At 38.9% G+C, this 15,331-nt stretch overlaps 1 protein-coding gene across 2 annotated transcripts in view; it reads left to right on the top strand.

Moving 5' to 3' along the window:
* Nucleotides 1–15,331, top strand: part of GRM1 (glutamate metabotropic receptor 1) — a 268,242-nt gene that overhangs the window by 190,403 nt on the left and 62,508 nt on the right. For both annotated transcript variants that reach the window (XM_087718322.1, XM_087718323.1), the window contains exon 5: nucleotides 7,754–8,000. In XM_087718322.1, the coding sequence (XP_087574448.1) occupies nucleotides 7,754–8,000 (247 nt within the window). The remainder of the gene's footprint in view (nucleotides 1–7,753; nucleotides 8,001–15,331) is intronic.

The following is a 15,331-nucleotide window of genomic DNA, read 5'->3' as shown; positions in this document are numbered from 1 at the left end:
CTAAAAGCAGAGCATATAACTGAAATAGTTACAGCGCCTCTTGATAAAAAAAATAATACTCCATTTGGTAGCTTAAAACAAGGAGGTGGTCTGGTTGTTTAATTAGGATGTGGGTTTTTTGCTGCTTATAGAGCTGAAGTTTACCTTTCAATAAAAGAGAATATATGTAGCACAGATCAAACTATGGAATCCAAGGTACTCTGTGGAATTTGGTTGTTTGCTTGCAGATGTTTCATTAACCCAACTAGGTAATATCATCAGTGCAATTAATTATGGGGTTTGCTCCCTATTTATATACAGCAACTTGCCCTCTCAGTTATGGTGAGGGTATGGTTTTCTTCTTGGTAGTTCCTGATTAGGGTATAGTTTTCTGTTTGCTTGTTTACCTACTACAAATCCCTGCTTATCTACGTGTTGGCTACAGTGACGTGCGGTGAGGTTTATGGCTGGTGAGGCAGCATTTTTTTTAGACCTGTGGACTTCAACTCCCAGAATTCCATAGCCAGGCATGCTCAGTTCCGATTTAAAGCGGCAGTAGTTGTTTTTCTCCTTTGCTAAAGAAGTTTCCTTCTTTCTTTTTCTTTTTCTTCTCCCTTCCCCTCCTTTCTCCCTCCCTCCCTCTCCCTCTCTCAAACACACACACACACACACACACACACACACACACACACACACACACACAAAGTTGCACCAGGAGGATGACGTTTGAATTCCTCCCCCTCTCTCCGACCCACACATACCTCTTCCAGCTGTTTCAGAGAGGATTTCAACTCTGCTCTTGCCTGCCATCATGAAAAGAAAAAAAAATGTCAAAGGATAAAGCAAGAGCTGAGGTCAGGCTGAGCTAGTTGCTGCCAGAGTCACCATGGATGACGCTGCTTAACTGTTTAAAAAAGCCTCTAAAAAAGCGCCCTGTACAGGAGGAGGCAGAAGAACAATGTGTCTCACCTACGTCAGGAATTTTTTGGCTTTTAACCCTTGCTTAATTCTGCTCAAGTGATCATAAAATGCCTAAAGTCAGACTAGATGAGGCACGTCATTCTCCTGCCTCCTCCTGTAGAGGGCGCTTTTTAGAGGCTTTTTTAAACAGTTAAGTAGAGTCATCCACGGTGACTCTGGCAGCAACTAGCTCAGCCTGACCTCAGCTCTTGCCTTTTTCCTTTTACATTTTTTTTCTTTTCATGATGACAGTGGTGAGCTCTGCCTCCCCTGCCTCCCCTGACTGCACATCCCTGGTTGGCTGCTGAAGAGCATGTGCTGTGGTCTTTTTGTTTCCTCCTAGTTTTCTTATAGTCTCTTTTGAATAGTATGGAAGTATGATTTATTTCTCTCTGTCTACTGATGGTTGATTTCTCTGAATCCCAAGCTTCCAGGAATCCCCTAGTGTTTCTGTATTTAGCTTGGTCTAGGTTGCTCACAGATTCTCATTTGAAACTATGAGTCAGACCATGTATTGTGAGATTAAGAAGTTTTTATTGAGTCTTTTGACTGCTTTTGACAGTCTTTTGACTGTTACTTGTTCTCTGAATGTTCTCTGTTAGTTTTCTGCATGAATGTCCTACTTAATGGCTGTTGCAGTCCTTATATTCACAAGCAGTAGCTGACTCCTGCTTTTAATTTCTTGGGCTACTGAGTCTTTTGGTTTACTTAAGATGTTTGTGTGCTACAGTGAGGCCATGTGATTGTGATCACCTGATGTTTTGTTTGGAGATGTTTCTGATGTATGGTAGTGTTATCCTTTCAACAGGTTATGCTGGTTTTGCTCTAGTAGATCGAGTGGTCAGGCACATTTTTTGCAAAGGTATCCACTTTCTTGGAAGATGTTATATAGAAAATCTGTTTCCTTTTTCTGGTTGTTCTAAGTGCATTTGTATTTGTCTAAATAATGTTCTTAGTCTTGTGGAGGTTGGGCTGTTACTTTGGTAGCAGAACACTTGCTTAGTGTGGGGTGTTTTTCAATAGACCTGTGTTTTTAATTTGCCATCATTTCCTTTGCTGAAAAGAAGAGAAATGTGTTGTTTTCTTCTTCCCTTGTGAATTTTGTTCCTTTGAAGATGTTGATAGTTTTATATGTCTTCTCTAGTGGTTCCTTTTTTAGCATGACAAAGGTGTTCTCTATGTACTGGATCCATAATTTCTAGACCCTGCAGTACAGTCTCTGTAAAAATTCTGAGGCTGGTGATCCCAAGGATGTTCTTCTGATTTGTTGGTATATTTGTCCAGAAAACTGGAAATAGGTAGTGAGTCAAAGGTTGATAAGGTCCATGATTTTCTTAATGTATTTGGTATTGTGTAACACTGCTGCCATGGTTTCTTTCACTAGTTCTGAGTCTATGGATTTTAAGAGTGCTATGGCATCAGATGAAACCATAATGTCATCTTTTCTATTTTTAGATCTTTAATTTTATGGAGGCACTAGTGGGAGTTGATAGAATATTTCACTCCCCTCTGTGCCATGTCTGAGATCTCCAAAGAAGGTGGCTAGTTTGGCAAGGATGTTTTGTAATAATAGGACAAGGTGGTGGTGTTAAGCAAGAGGAGAGGGTTCTTATGTAGGAATATTTTGCAACAACAACAAAAAAGAAATAATGAATAAAATGAGTCAAAGTAGTTTTCCCCACCCTGGTTACCTTCAGATGTGCTGGATTTCAATTCCCATAACTCTTATTATGACTGGAGAGGGTACTTAAATCTAAACTCCAAAGTATCTAGGAAAGCTACGTTTAGAGATACATCTCTCATTTATTTGACAGCTGATATATAATTTGGTGCCTGAAATATTCTGCAGTTTACATGCTGCATTTATATGTGACAGCACATGGCAATGGATACTTCATTCCTGTCAAATCAAAAGTAAAGCCATCAAGACAAAACAAAGCCTTTAATATGCCTGAATTTTGCATATGAAAATCTCATATGAAGAATGGGAAAATTGATGGCTTATCAAGAATTCTTGATATAATGGTGTTAGTGTGAAAAATGGAGGCCATATACACAGGAAAAATGCACATTAATATTGTATTTGTAATAGCAGACACAATACTATGCTATTTCCTAAGAGTAATGGGATGTGTGGATGACTTTGGGAAAGGAGGGGAAGATATGCTGCCTAGAAAACAATTAGACAAGAGAAACAGGAGTTCCTACTGACCTAAGGTTCAGAGAAAGAAAGGATCCACCCTAACGGATCAATCAGTTGAAACTGGAAACAGGAAGTTTGTACCTTCAGACCAGTGGTGAGTTGTAGGTAGTACGCCCCGGTACGGGCATACCAGAGCCTGCCTGGAGTACCGGGTACCATTCCGGTACAGTGCTCCGGAGTCGTTTCAACTCTGCTCTTGCCTGTCATCATGAAAAGAAAAACAATGTAAAAGGAAAAAGTCAAGAGCTGAGGTCAGGCTGAGCTAGTTGCTGCCAGACTCACCGTGGATGACTCTGCTTAACTGTTTAAAAAAGCGCCCTCTACAGGAAGAGGCAGGAGAATTGCGTGCCTCACCTGCGTCAGAAATTTTTCGGCTTTTAACCCTTGCTTAACTCTGCTCGGGTGATCATAAAATGCCTAAAGTCAGACAAGATGAGGCACATCGTTCTCCTGCCTCCTACTGTAAAGGGCACTTTTTAGAAGCTTTTTTAAACAGTTAAGCGCTAAGCAGAGTCATCCACGGTGACTCTGGCAGCAATTAGCTCAGCCTGACCTCAGCTCTTGCCTTTTTCCTTTTACATTTTTTTTCCTTTTCATTATGACAGTGGTAAGGCTCTGCCTCCCCTGCCTCCTCTGACTGCACATCCCTGATACTTTTACAGGAGACAAACATTCTGAGATACCTGACTATGTGAGGTAGAATTAATTGTCACCTCAGCTCTGGATAGATTTTTAATTTTTCTGACTAATTATGAACATGTCAATTAATTAATTTTACATCTCTTGTATAATAATTTCTCAAAACGTAGCAAATGTGTTTACTGCAGCTTCAATATAGGCTTTAGAATCTGACATCAATCTATGCCAATCACCCTTTTCCCTTCCTGGTTAATTCCAAACATGGGTTAGCTCACTTGTCTAAACATGTATTTGTTAAATTTGGCTGGCATCAGGGAATGAATTATTGCTAAAACGCTACAATGATCTTACTGTGATCTTGTCACTGCTGTTCCTATTCCTTCTTTTTAAAAATTAGTTCTCTCTCTGTTTTTTTAAAGAGAGAAACTGATCCAGATGGCTAGAAAGCATTGCTATCAGTGGATGTGTTACAAATTGGATTGGAAATAAGAATGATAATAGGAAACAATGGAGCATCAGGGAAGCAATTATAGGAAGAAATGATGGGTGTAGACCAGAAGAAAATTCAGATTTTTCCCTTCATTAAAATTTTGCTTTGTTAACATGAAGTGACATTTTGAGAAACATTTTGGGCCCTTTCACATTGACCTAAACATCCAACCACTAAGTTTTAACACATCTTTAAACATTCTGCCTATCAAAGCTTTTAGGAATGCTAAGAGTTATATCTTCAAATCTAGATACATTTCTTTAAGAAGAGGTAAGAGATAAGAAATTGTTTGGCGTGCAACCCCAGTATTTTATAAGTTTGCACTAGAAAGTCAGTTAATTCTGACTGCAATATCTATCTGATCCAATCCTTCTCTTATTTAACGAATTCTCTTTCTTGATGCACTCAAAGGAATATAATTCATAATTTGGGATTCAACATGTTTAAGTGTGGAATGTTCATTAATCTTTTGAAAACAGATTGTTGTTGCACAAGAAAGACACTTATTCTATTGTTGCTTAGCCCACAATAGGAATTGTATTAATAATAAAGAACTGGGTTTAATAATAGAAGTCTAGGCATAGCACAAATATGTCTTTGATAGGGCTGATAATATTTTAAAATCAAGTAGTTCTGTCCTAGTTGAACATATTTGCTGTGACTCTTGTTGGCCTTTTAATCTTGTGGATTTACTTTCTTGTGCTAAAGATGCTTGATGCATTTTTCCCTTAAAATGTGATTTATATGCAGTCATTTTATATGGTATATGTTCTTCTATGAAGCAATCATATGGTGGCAGACTCATTACGCATAATATGAAAATTCCACATTCATGAGTAATGCCATCATTTAGATATAATTTCCCATTTAAGCATCCTTCTGACAAGAACAAATATCTTACTTGCATGGGAAATTCCCAAGCAATATGGCTCAGACATAGAATCGTTTGATCTCACCTTTGCACTACTGTATAAAGAAGTCAGTATCATTCTAGAGTCAACTTGGGACACTGGAGAACCATTGCTTTCTGAATTGCAAAAATGACAAATGACAAATGCTTCATTGCAAGCTGGTTTCTCATAGAAAAAAATCAGATCAAGATAATATGGGCATAGTTATAAATGCTGAAGTGCGTAATTAAGCTTTCATGATTGATTTTTGAAGGGACTAACAGTCAAAATATCAACCTCCAAAACATAACCACAATTTTCTTAAGATGAGTTTTAAGGTTTGAAATGCTATTCCTTCTTTGAATCATAGATGCAGAGAGTTTGCCAAGAGCTTTGTGTCTCATCTAGTGCAGATGGCAAACAGGCCTTCTTCTGCAGTAGTATGATGTAAGATATATACTCATCTGGGAAAATTGGTTCATGGTGAAAGGAAACCCCAAAATCTATTGAACCATCAGGCCCTAACCAAAATTTAACCACTTGATGACAAATTTCAGGATCATGGCCTTGGCTACTCATCTCTTAATCCACATAATCATATGGAGGTGAAATAACCCTGACCATGAAATACCTTTTAGATGATCTTAATGTGTGCTAGCCTGCTCACATTTTGATATTATCATCAGAAGCCCTTCACACTTACCAACTACCAATGGGCATTTTCTGTTCATTCAAAAATAGCACATTTTGCTAATAGCTATGGTGTCAGCGTTCCAAGTATCATGTAGAATTAAATCAGAGTCCAAGGCAAAATGATCCTTAAAGTTCCAGTTTAATAAATCAGACATCTTAGCACATTTTTGGAATCCCAATTCTGGAAGTTACATCGGATTCCCACCCAGTTGAAAGTTCATGATCTTGTCCCCACACCCACAAATCCATTACATGGTCCATTCTTCTTCTCACACGCTGGCATCTCCACCCAGCTGGTTCCGGTCAGGTGCAGAGGTGCAGAGACAAAAGGTGACCTTGGGCTTCTAGAAAAGCATGACAACAACACATTCCACAATTCTACTCCTTTCTATTCCACCCTCCCAACTACTACACTAATGAAACAGCATAATGAAATAAGAGAGTGTGTGGCAGGCCAAAGATCCTAAAAGGGATATAACTGCAGGCCTGACATATGGAGATTCTCATTCATCTAGGTCATAGTTATCCCAAAGGTGGTTTTCCAAAAGGCAACTGGACTTTCTTAGTTTTTTTCCTTAAACATGTTTCACTTCTTATCCAAGAAACAGAACAGAAAAGAAGCTTCTTGGATGAGAAGCAAAATGTTCTCAAGGCAAAAACCAAGAAGCTCCAGGTGCCTTTTGGAAAACCACCTTTGGGTTTGTTAATAACTCTTCACCTCTGAAATTACTTCCCAAATTGCCAATTGTGCCAGATGCCAGATCTGTGTTTCAAAAATACAGATGTCCACTAGATGGCACTAATAGGTACAGAAAATGCTGGTGCTTTATTGCCATCTCATGATGATTTGATTTGTTGCATTCTCGATATAGTAGTCCTAGCTTGAACCTTTGAAATTCCCTCTGCTTCGTGGATTTTCCATTAAATTATATGGGTAGATGAACTCTTTCTCTTACAGAGGCAGCCTGGATGTTGGGTGATTCTGTTCTAATTGTACTTTAGTATTTTATTATTTATTAGTATGGTGTCTTTAATCAATTCAGAGAAAAGAGTCCTTATTTGTCAAGATTATCCATGTTTTGCAATACCACTTCTCCTGTTGTTGCTTTTATTTTCTAGCCAAAATTACTTTGGGGGAGGGATCATCAAAAGTCATACCACAAATCAATAAAACCACTACTTCATCACTACACGCTACACTGTGCATGATTTTAGAATGATAAAATCTATGCCAGTGTTAGGAAGACATTGACTAATGTTCTCAATATTCAAAATGTAAAATAAATGTGTCATTTTTACTGGTGCATCACTCCAATAAATCCTGATACTATGCAACAGCTTCCAAAACTATTTCAGAAAATACATTGTCCCATATCGTTTTAGAGCAGAGAAAGAAAACTTGTCATATTTCAAATGCTGCTGGACAATTAGGATAGCCACTGGTGAGAGATGTTGAAGATCAGTTACCATGTTTCCCCAAAAATAAGACAGGGTCTTATTTTCTTTTGACCCCCCCCCAATAAGCGCTTGGCCTTATTTTCAGGGAGGACTTATTATTTTTGAGGTGCAGGAGTGGCAAGGATGGTCACCTCATGGTTGCTGCTGTGTTGCAATACTTTCAGGGAGGGTTATTTTCAGGGGAGGACTTATTTTAGCGTATGTGCTCGAAAGCACGATTGGGCTTATTATCCAGGCAGGTTTTATTTTCGAGAAAACAGGGTATAAGATGATAATTAAAAATTGGGGGGGTTGTTGTGGAGGTATTTGAAGCAATGGTGGAATTAAAAAAATCTTAAGCTACTGGCTGTCTAAAATACCGATTTCACTGTAGAAGAACATTCTGAAAAGAATTCCTTTCATTTTCATTTTTAGAAATAATACTTTGTCTTCTGATTACAGGCAATGAAAGCTTAGAAGAAAATTATGTCCAAGACAGTAAAATGGGATTTGTTATCAATGCAATCTATGCTATGGCTCATGGCTTACAAAACATGCATCACACCCTTTGCCCGGGACATGTAGGACTCTGCGATGCTATGAAGCCAATTGACGGAAGCAAACTTTTGGAGTCTCTCCTAAATTCATCATTCAGTGGAGTCTCGGGAGAAGAAGTGCGGATTGATGAAAATGGAGATGCTCCTGGAAGGTACTATATGATCATCGTTTATATATCTTAAGTCCGAACATAAATGTCTGTGTTTCTGCTAGAATAGAATAGAATAGAATAGAATAGAATAGAATAGAATAGAATAGAATAGAATAGAATAGAATAGAATAGAATAGAATAGAATAGAATAGAATAGAATAGAATAGAATTCTTTATTGGCCAAGTGTGATTGGACACACAAGGAATTTTTCTTCGGTGCACATGCTCTCAGTTTACATAGAAGAAAAGATATATTCATCACAAATCATAAGGTATAACAATGATAGTCATATGGTACAAATAAGTAATCAAATCATACTATGAAACAATCAATATAAATCGTAACGATACAAGCAACAAAGTTACAATTATATATTCATAAGTGAGAGGAGATGGGTGATAGGAACGATGAGAAGACTAATAGTAATAGTAATGCAGACTTAGTAAATAGTTTGACAGTGTTGCGGGAATTATTTGTATAGCAGAGTGATGGCGTTCGGGGGAAAACTGTTCTTGTGTCTAGTTGTTTTGGTGTGCAGTGCTCTATAGCATCATTTTGACGGTAGAAGTTGAAACAATTTATATCCAGGATGTGAGGGGTCTGTAAATATTTTCAAAGCCCTTTTTTTAAATCGTGCAATATACAGGTCCTCAATGGAAGGCAGGTTGACAGTAATTGTTTTTTCTGCAGTTCTAATTATCCTCTGAAGTCTGTGTCTGTCTTGTTGAGTTGCAGAACCAAACCAGACAGTTATAGAGGTGCAGATGACAGACTCAATAATTCCTGTGTAGAACTGTATCTAGTAGATACTACTACATTCTATTTGTAGTATATACAAGAACATTCCAGGGAGACCATTAAAATTAGTAAAGAAGATCTGTAACAAGCATACTTTGTGGACAATAAGGGTTTATTCTCTGCTTTACCACAACAAGACTCAACTCAAAATGGTCTTACAAGGCCTGACATGTCCTTTCAGAAAGGAAATGGGACAGTGGAGCTATACTAGTTCACTAATATCAGTGAAGTACAGAGATGAATTGGCTTGGTTGTGTCTATGAAGTCATTTGCTTCATTCATCCATTCTTTTCAATTTTATTAAGGCAAACCATATGTATATTTCAAATTCAGGAGGAAAAATTCACAAAGAAGCTAGCAGGGTTATTTCTCTTCTTTTATACCCAAATGTGAATTAACTATAACATAGGGAAAAAAGGAGCCCACGGTTATTTTTTAAATATAATTAATAAATCCCAGATGATGATAAATGGAGCTAGTGTATACAGTATAACTTTTTACTGAAAGCATGAGCAAAGTGATTTGATTTAAGTTAGTGACCGAACCTGGCAAAGCTGTCATCAAATAAGCATATTTTTGTCCCTGATAACAACCTGCTTTCACTTCAGGGACATTCAGAGAAAACATCTTCTGGAGATGTTATCTCCTGCTAGATTTATATAGGAGTAACTATGGGAAGACTTAGTGCTGCCACTTGTGTGCTGGACCCGTGTCCCTCCTGGTTAGTTTCGGCTTCCTGGGAGGTGACACGAGGCTGACTCCAGGTGATTACCAATGCCTCATTGAGAGATGGGTTCTTTTCCACTACCTTGAAGGAGGCAGTGGTGAGGCCCCTACTTAAGAAGCCTTTCCTGGACCAGCTTCTTTAGCCAACTATCGTCTGGTCTCCAACCTCTGCTTTGTAGCGAAGGTTGTTGAGATTGCGGTAGCACGTCAACTTTCCCAGTACCTGGATGAAGCTGCCTACCTGGATCCATTTCAGTCAGGTTTCAGGCCCGGGTACAGCACAGAGACGGCATTGGTCACATTGCTTTATGATCTCTGGCGGGCCCGAGACAGGGGTTGTTCCTCTGTCCTGGTCTTATTAGACCTCTCGGCGGCTTTCGATACCATCAACCATGGTATCCTATTGCGACGACTCAGGGGGTTGGGAGTGGGAGGCCCCGTTTTGTGGTGGTTCTCCTCCTACCTGTCGGATCGATCACAGTTCATGTTGACTGGAGGGCAGAGATCGATCTCGAGGGGCCTCACTTGTGGGGTGCCCCAGGGGTCGGTTCTCTCACCCCTCCTGTTCAACATATATATGAAACCATTGGGTGAGATCATCCGTGGTTTCAGGGTACAGTATCATCAATACGCTGATGATACCCAACTTTTCATCTCTACCCCTAACCACCCAAGATGCTCTCGACGTGATGTTCTGGTGCCTGGAAACTGTATGGATCTGGGTGGGGACGAATAGGCTCAAGCTTAATCCCTCCAAAACTGAGTGGCTGTGGTTCCCGTCATCCCGATTTATGCATCACATACCATCTTTGATGATTGGGGGAGAATTTTAGCCCCCTAAGAGAGGGCCCGCAATTTGGGAGTCCTCCTGGATACATGGCTTAGTTTAGAAGAACATCTTACGGCCGTGACCAGGGGGGCCTCTTACCAGGTTCGCCTGGTACACCACTTGCGCCCCTTCCTGGATCGGGATGCCCTGTGCACAGTCACTAATGCCCTCATCCTTTCTCGATTGGACTACTGTAATGCTCTCTACATGGGGCTGCCTTTGAAGAGCACCCGGAGGCTCCAGCTGGTCCAGAATGCAGCCACGTGGGTTGTCATGGGGGTACCTAGGTCCTCCCATGTTACACCCCTTTTAGGTGGCCTGCACTGGTTGCCAGTTGTTTTCCAGGTGCGATTCAAGGTGTTAATTATGATCTTTAAAGCGCTCCATGGCTTAGGCCCAGGCTACCTGCAAGACCACCTACTGCCACCAGTAGCCTCCTACCGTCCAATACGATCCCACAGAGTTGGCCTCCTCAGGGTGCCATTGGCCAGGCAGTGTTGGCTGCCGACCCCCAAGGGAAGAGCCTTCTCTGTGGGAGCACCTTCCCTTTGGAATGAGCTGCCCCTGGAGCTTCACATAACCCCTGACCTCCGGTCCTTCCGGCGCACCCTAAAAAGTTGGCTTTTTCAGCAAGCTGACCTGGCCTGAACAAAATAAAATAAATTATTATTTTTAAATTGTCAATTTTAATTTACCTAAATTTGATGTAAATTGTCAGTTGAAGGTTATTGGATTCTCTATTTAATCTTTTTTAACTTTTATCATATGTGTTTTTATGTTGTATGCCGCCCTGAGTCCTTTGGAAGAAGGGCAGCATATAAGTCCAATAAAACCAAACCAAACCAAACTAGGTTTTTTTAAAATATCCAGGTCCACACTCTATGAGGAACTTGAAAAGCCAGTGCTTTGTATTTCGGCTTGGAAAAAATCCCAAGTCAGCAGCTATTAGAGCTGTGATGGCGCAGTGGTTAGAATGCAGGCTACTTATTCAGTTCTGACTGAATGGGACAGGATGGAAGGAATTACATTCCTTGCAGTCATCTGGGCATTAGCATTCTTTCTGAGTCACTGAGGCCACTTGAAGGTATCCCTGTGCCCTTAGGGTCACCTGAATAGGAAAAGCAAAGTCCAGTTGCTTTTTTGAAAAAGCAACTTTAAGGAACATACTCTCTCCTACTTGTCTGCTCATAGCTTAACAATGTCTGTCAAGATTCTTCTCTGAGTCTTCATTAATATCTTGCTTTACACCAGAATACTCTTCCTAAATACAATTTTATCAGTGGCAAGTTCTGAACTTCTCATTTGCCCCAGTATTTTGTCATTTTTAGACTTTCATTCTGTCTTTTCTTATGCCTAATAGTTACGTTCCATATTTTGGTTATCTACTCTTTCTACTATCTAGTATTCAGTGCCACTTCTAGTGCCACTTTAATACTTTATAATTAAGAAATATTTCAAACATACTGCCTTTGTGCCAGTAGAATCAAAGACTTAATTCATGGGTGTCTTATTTATTATTTATTATTTATTTATTGCTTGAAGGAGACAGATGAGGCATGAGTGAAGCTCTGCTGATTCTGCTGGTGTTTTTATAGGAGCATCAGCGGAATTAATTGTCCTGGGTTACAAGTGCAGCATTTAATTTGCTGAAGTGGATCAATATTAGACTATTGAACTAGGATCTGTAATACTCTGCCTAGCACATCAGAGCTAATACATATAAAGGTCTGAACTTTTCACTGCAGTTTAAAATTTTGTCCCTGTCTCTCCCTCCCTCCCTCCCCTCTCTTGTATTATTAATCTTTCTTAATAAAATACTGTATGTATACCTTCTTATTAAAGAAAGCTACTGAGATGCCACATACAGAATTTGGAATAATTCTGTATGTGGCATTAAATAAATAAAGTGGCTTGACAGTATTACAATGCAACTACTTGCAATAATCCTGAAGGAGCAATGTTTAATACTATCAACAGTATCCATAACCCTCAACAATAGCATCCTTCTAGGCCAGGGGTTTCCAAACCTCCACCCATGGGCTACAGCCAGTCCTCCAGAAGGCTTCAACTGGCTTGCCAGCTTTTCCCAGCTGGACAAGGAAAAGGAAGCTGACTGGAGGGTTGCTTCCTTTATCTGGAGAGTGGGTGGGAAAAATGATCTGGGCTGATTGGACATTGGCCTGATCCAGCTGAGCTTTTCTTTGTTTTTATGTTTTATGCCCCATTTGCTAATGTTTGACATTTTCCTTATATCATTTGTCGGTACCAGCACAGCATTTTGTTCTGACCCAGCTCCCCAAACACAACAAAGCCTCTGTAGTGAATTCAATGATTCCTTTATTAGGAGCACCAGCAGCCCCGGCAAAAAGTTTCTCTCTCACCGCAGGCTAGAAAGTATGTCTGGGAGGGAGATGAATAGTTGTCTGTCACATCTATTCATTTCCGCCGCCCCCCCCCCCGCCTTTTATCCCCAGAGCTATGGTGGGTAAGGTGACCAGATTTTCAGATTGGAAAAGAGGGACGCCCTTGACCGGGGGGGGGGGGTGTTAAAAAAAAATTTTTTGTCAAAAGGTCACCCCAGGACACTGAAACCAGCATAAATACGAATCTGTTGCCAAACAAAATTTTGATCACGTGACCATGAGGATGCTGCAACGGTCGCTAAGTGTGAAAAATGGTCGCAACGGTCGCTAAGTGTGAAAAATGGTCATCAGTCACTTTTTTCAATGCCATTGTATCTTCCTGATTATTAAAAGTGCAAATTCACTCAGTGTCAATCATGACTCCTGAGTCCATTTCAAAGTATTGTGCATAGAAATTTTAAAAATGGCTTGTTTCAATTTATTTTGGATAGAATCTTTTTTTAAATAGTCTTTAAAAAAAGAATCAACACAGAATACCACTATTTTAAAAAATCATATGCACAATAAATAAAATATTATTTTAAAATACATTGAGCCTATACTCCTTACAGTAAATGACTCATCTGGAAACAAGCCAATAGCATTTTTTGTGCTTTCAAATTTACAGATTTTCCAAAATCAGCTTAAAGTCCAAATATTTAAAGACCACCCCCCTCAAAGATATCTTACCAGAGCTTTAAATATCTTCTGGGGAGGCCCTGCTAGTAATCCCATTCATGACAAAGGTAGGGCTTTCTCAGGAGGAAGGTCTCAGCTGGTGCCCATCCTTTGGAAACCTCCTACAGAGCAGGGAGCCCTAACCTGCTGTCCATTCAGGAAGGCTGTACAAATTATTCTGTCTTCTAGAATCTAGAGCCATTGGGATTTAATATGGTTTTATCACTGGATTTTCTTTTTATTGTTTTTGTGGAATTGTTACAATGATTTTATAATAATATAATTTTATTTGGCATTTTTGTTGCTGTAAACTGCTGAAAGCCCCTGATAGAATACAAATTATTTAATAATAAATTAGGAAATATGTAGCTGTTTTCTACACATTGGTTTGTTTGAACAGCTGAAATCAAGCCTGTTCACCCAAGGCAATTCTAGAGTAACATGTGCTTCAGGACAACCTCCCTCTTAGACTGCTTTTTAAAAATGAATTATGCCTTGCTTTTTCTATATTATCTTCACTGACACTGTTAGTTTTATTGTTTTCTTGAAGAGATATTTTATTATTCTTTTGTAAATCCTTTTGGATTTTTTCATGAAGAATTCCAGTATAAAAATAAAAAAACAACACCATAGAGTAAGCTATCTTTTTCAAATACACTTGCAGTGGCAACCTATTACATATTACCTGGCAAAAGAAATCAGTGTTTCTTAAAATCTCTCCTTGGAGTCCAGAGGGTCAGACCCAATCAAGGGTACTCAAAATTCAAATTTGCCAGCCTATGTTGAAATCCCATCAAACAATTGTGAGAATCCACAGTAGCAGTGAATACTTAGATTTCAATATTTAATGCAATACATATTGATAAATATAACCCATACAAACAAACACCATTTTGGGATCCTGAGAGAAAATTTTTAAAACAAAGACAGTAATATAGAATACAATAGATTGTATTTGTTTCAGAAGTTCCTCTTTTTGGCTTGGTTCTTTAATCCAGGGATACGGAATTTGTGGGTCCTTGATATTCTCTGTGATTGGCTGTTTTCAGAGGGCAGCAGTTCAACCCTGAGCTACGCACATTTTTTTCTATCAAATTATCTTGAACAATAGTTCAATAGAGTGCTAAGTAGGCATTCTACATGAACCTGCAATTTTATTGCTATAATATTTATTATTAATTTAAAAACTCAGCCAAGATTCAGGTGGCTAACACATACAACTGTAATGTTTTGAACATATTTTTCTCTCTACACTATACAGCCTTCTGATGCATGAAATGAAACTCTTACTCTTAACTCAGACTATAGGCACACAATCTTTCCAGTAGTTCACATACTAGTTGGTAACATCTTAATTTGAGGCTTGATTGGAACATTATACAGAAGTTATTGAAAGACAGTAAAATGGACATCAACAATCTCACACCCTGCTCAAAGTTGTGACAGCAAGTTTAAATTTTTGACCTTAACTATCAAGAAAAAAAACAATTTTAAAACTGGCATGTCAGTGACTTCTTAAAAGTCAGGATGCCTGGTCAAGATTAAATTGCAGGTAGATTTCTTATCACTTTCTAAAAAGAGAAAAATTCAGAACATAACAAATAAAAGGTTGTGAATTTCACAGATGAGACAGAAAACCACAAATGGGCAAATATGATCTAGAAAGGCATGACTCTCCCATATTATGGGAATCCCATAAACCCTGCAGATGTTCATAATGAAATTATATTTAACTATTTGGGACAGAAAGACAACACAGACTATTTTTTTAAAAAATTCACCAATATCACACCATAAGATTCTTTATCTTTTCTTTGCAACAATTCCTAATGGCACAAGAAATCTCCATCAATATCTATCCCCAAGAAGAAAACTCTTCTTTCACAGCAAAATAATG

This window comes from Thamnophis sirtalis, unplaced genomic scaffold, assembly GCF_051295495.1.
Source record: "Thamnophis sirtalis isolate CommonGarterSnake01/CBP01778 unplaced genomic scaffold, rThaSir2_p1.2 scaffold_6, whole genome shotgun sequence".
Taxonomy (NCBI): domain Eukaryota; kingdom Metazoa; phylum Chordata; class Lepidosauria; order Squamata; family Natricidae; genus Thamnophis; species Thamnophis sirtalis.
This window is presented reverse-complemented; position numbering and strand designations above follow the sequence as displayed.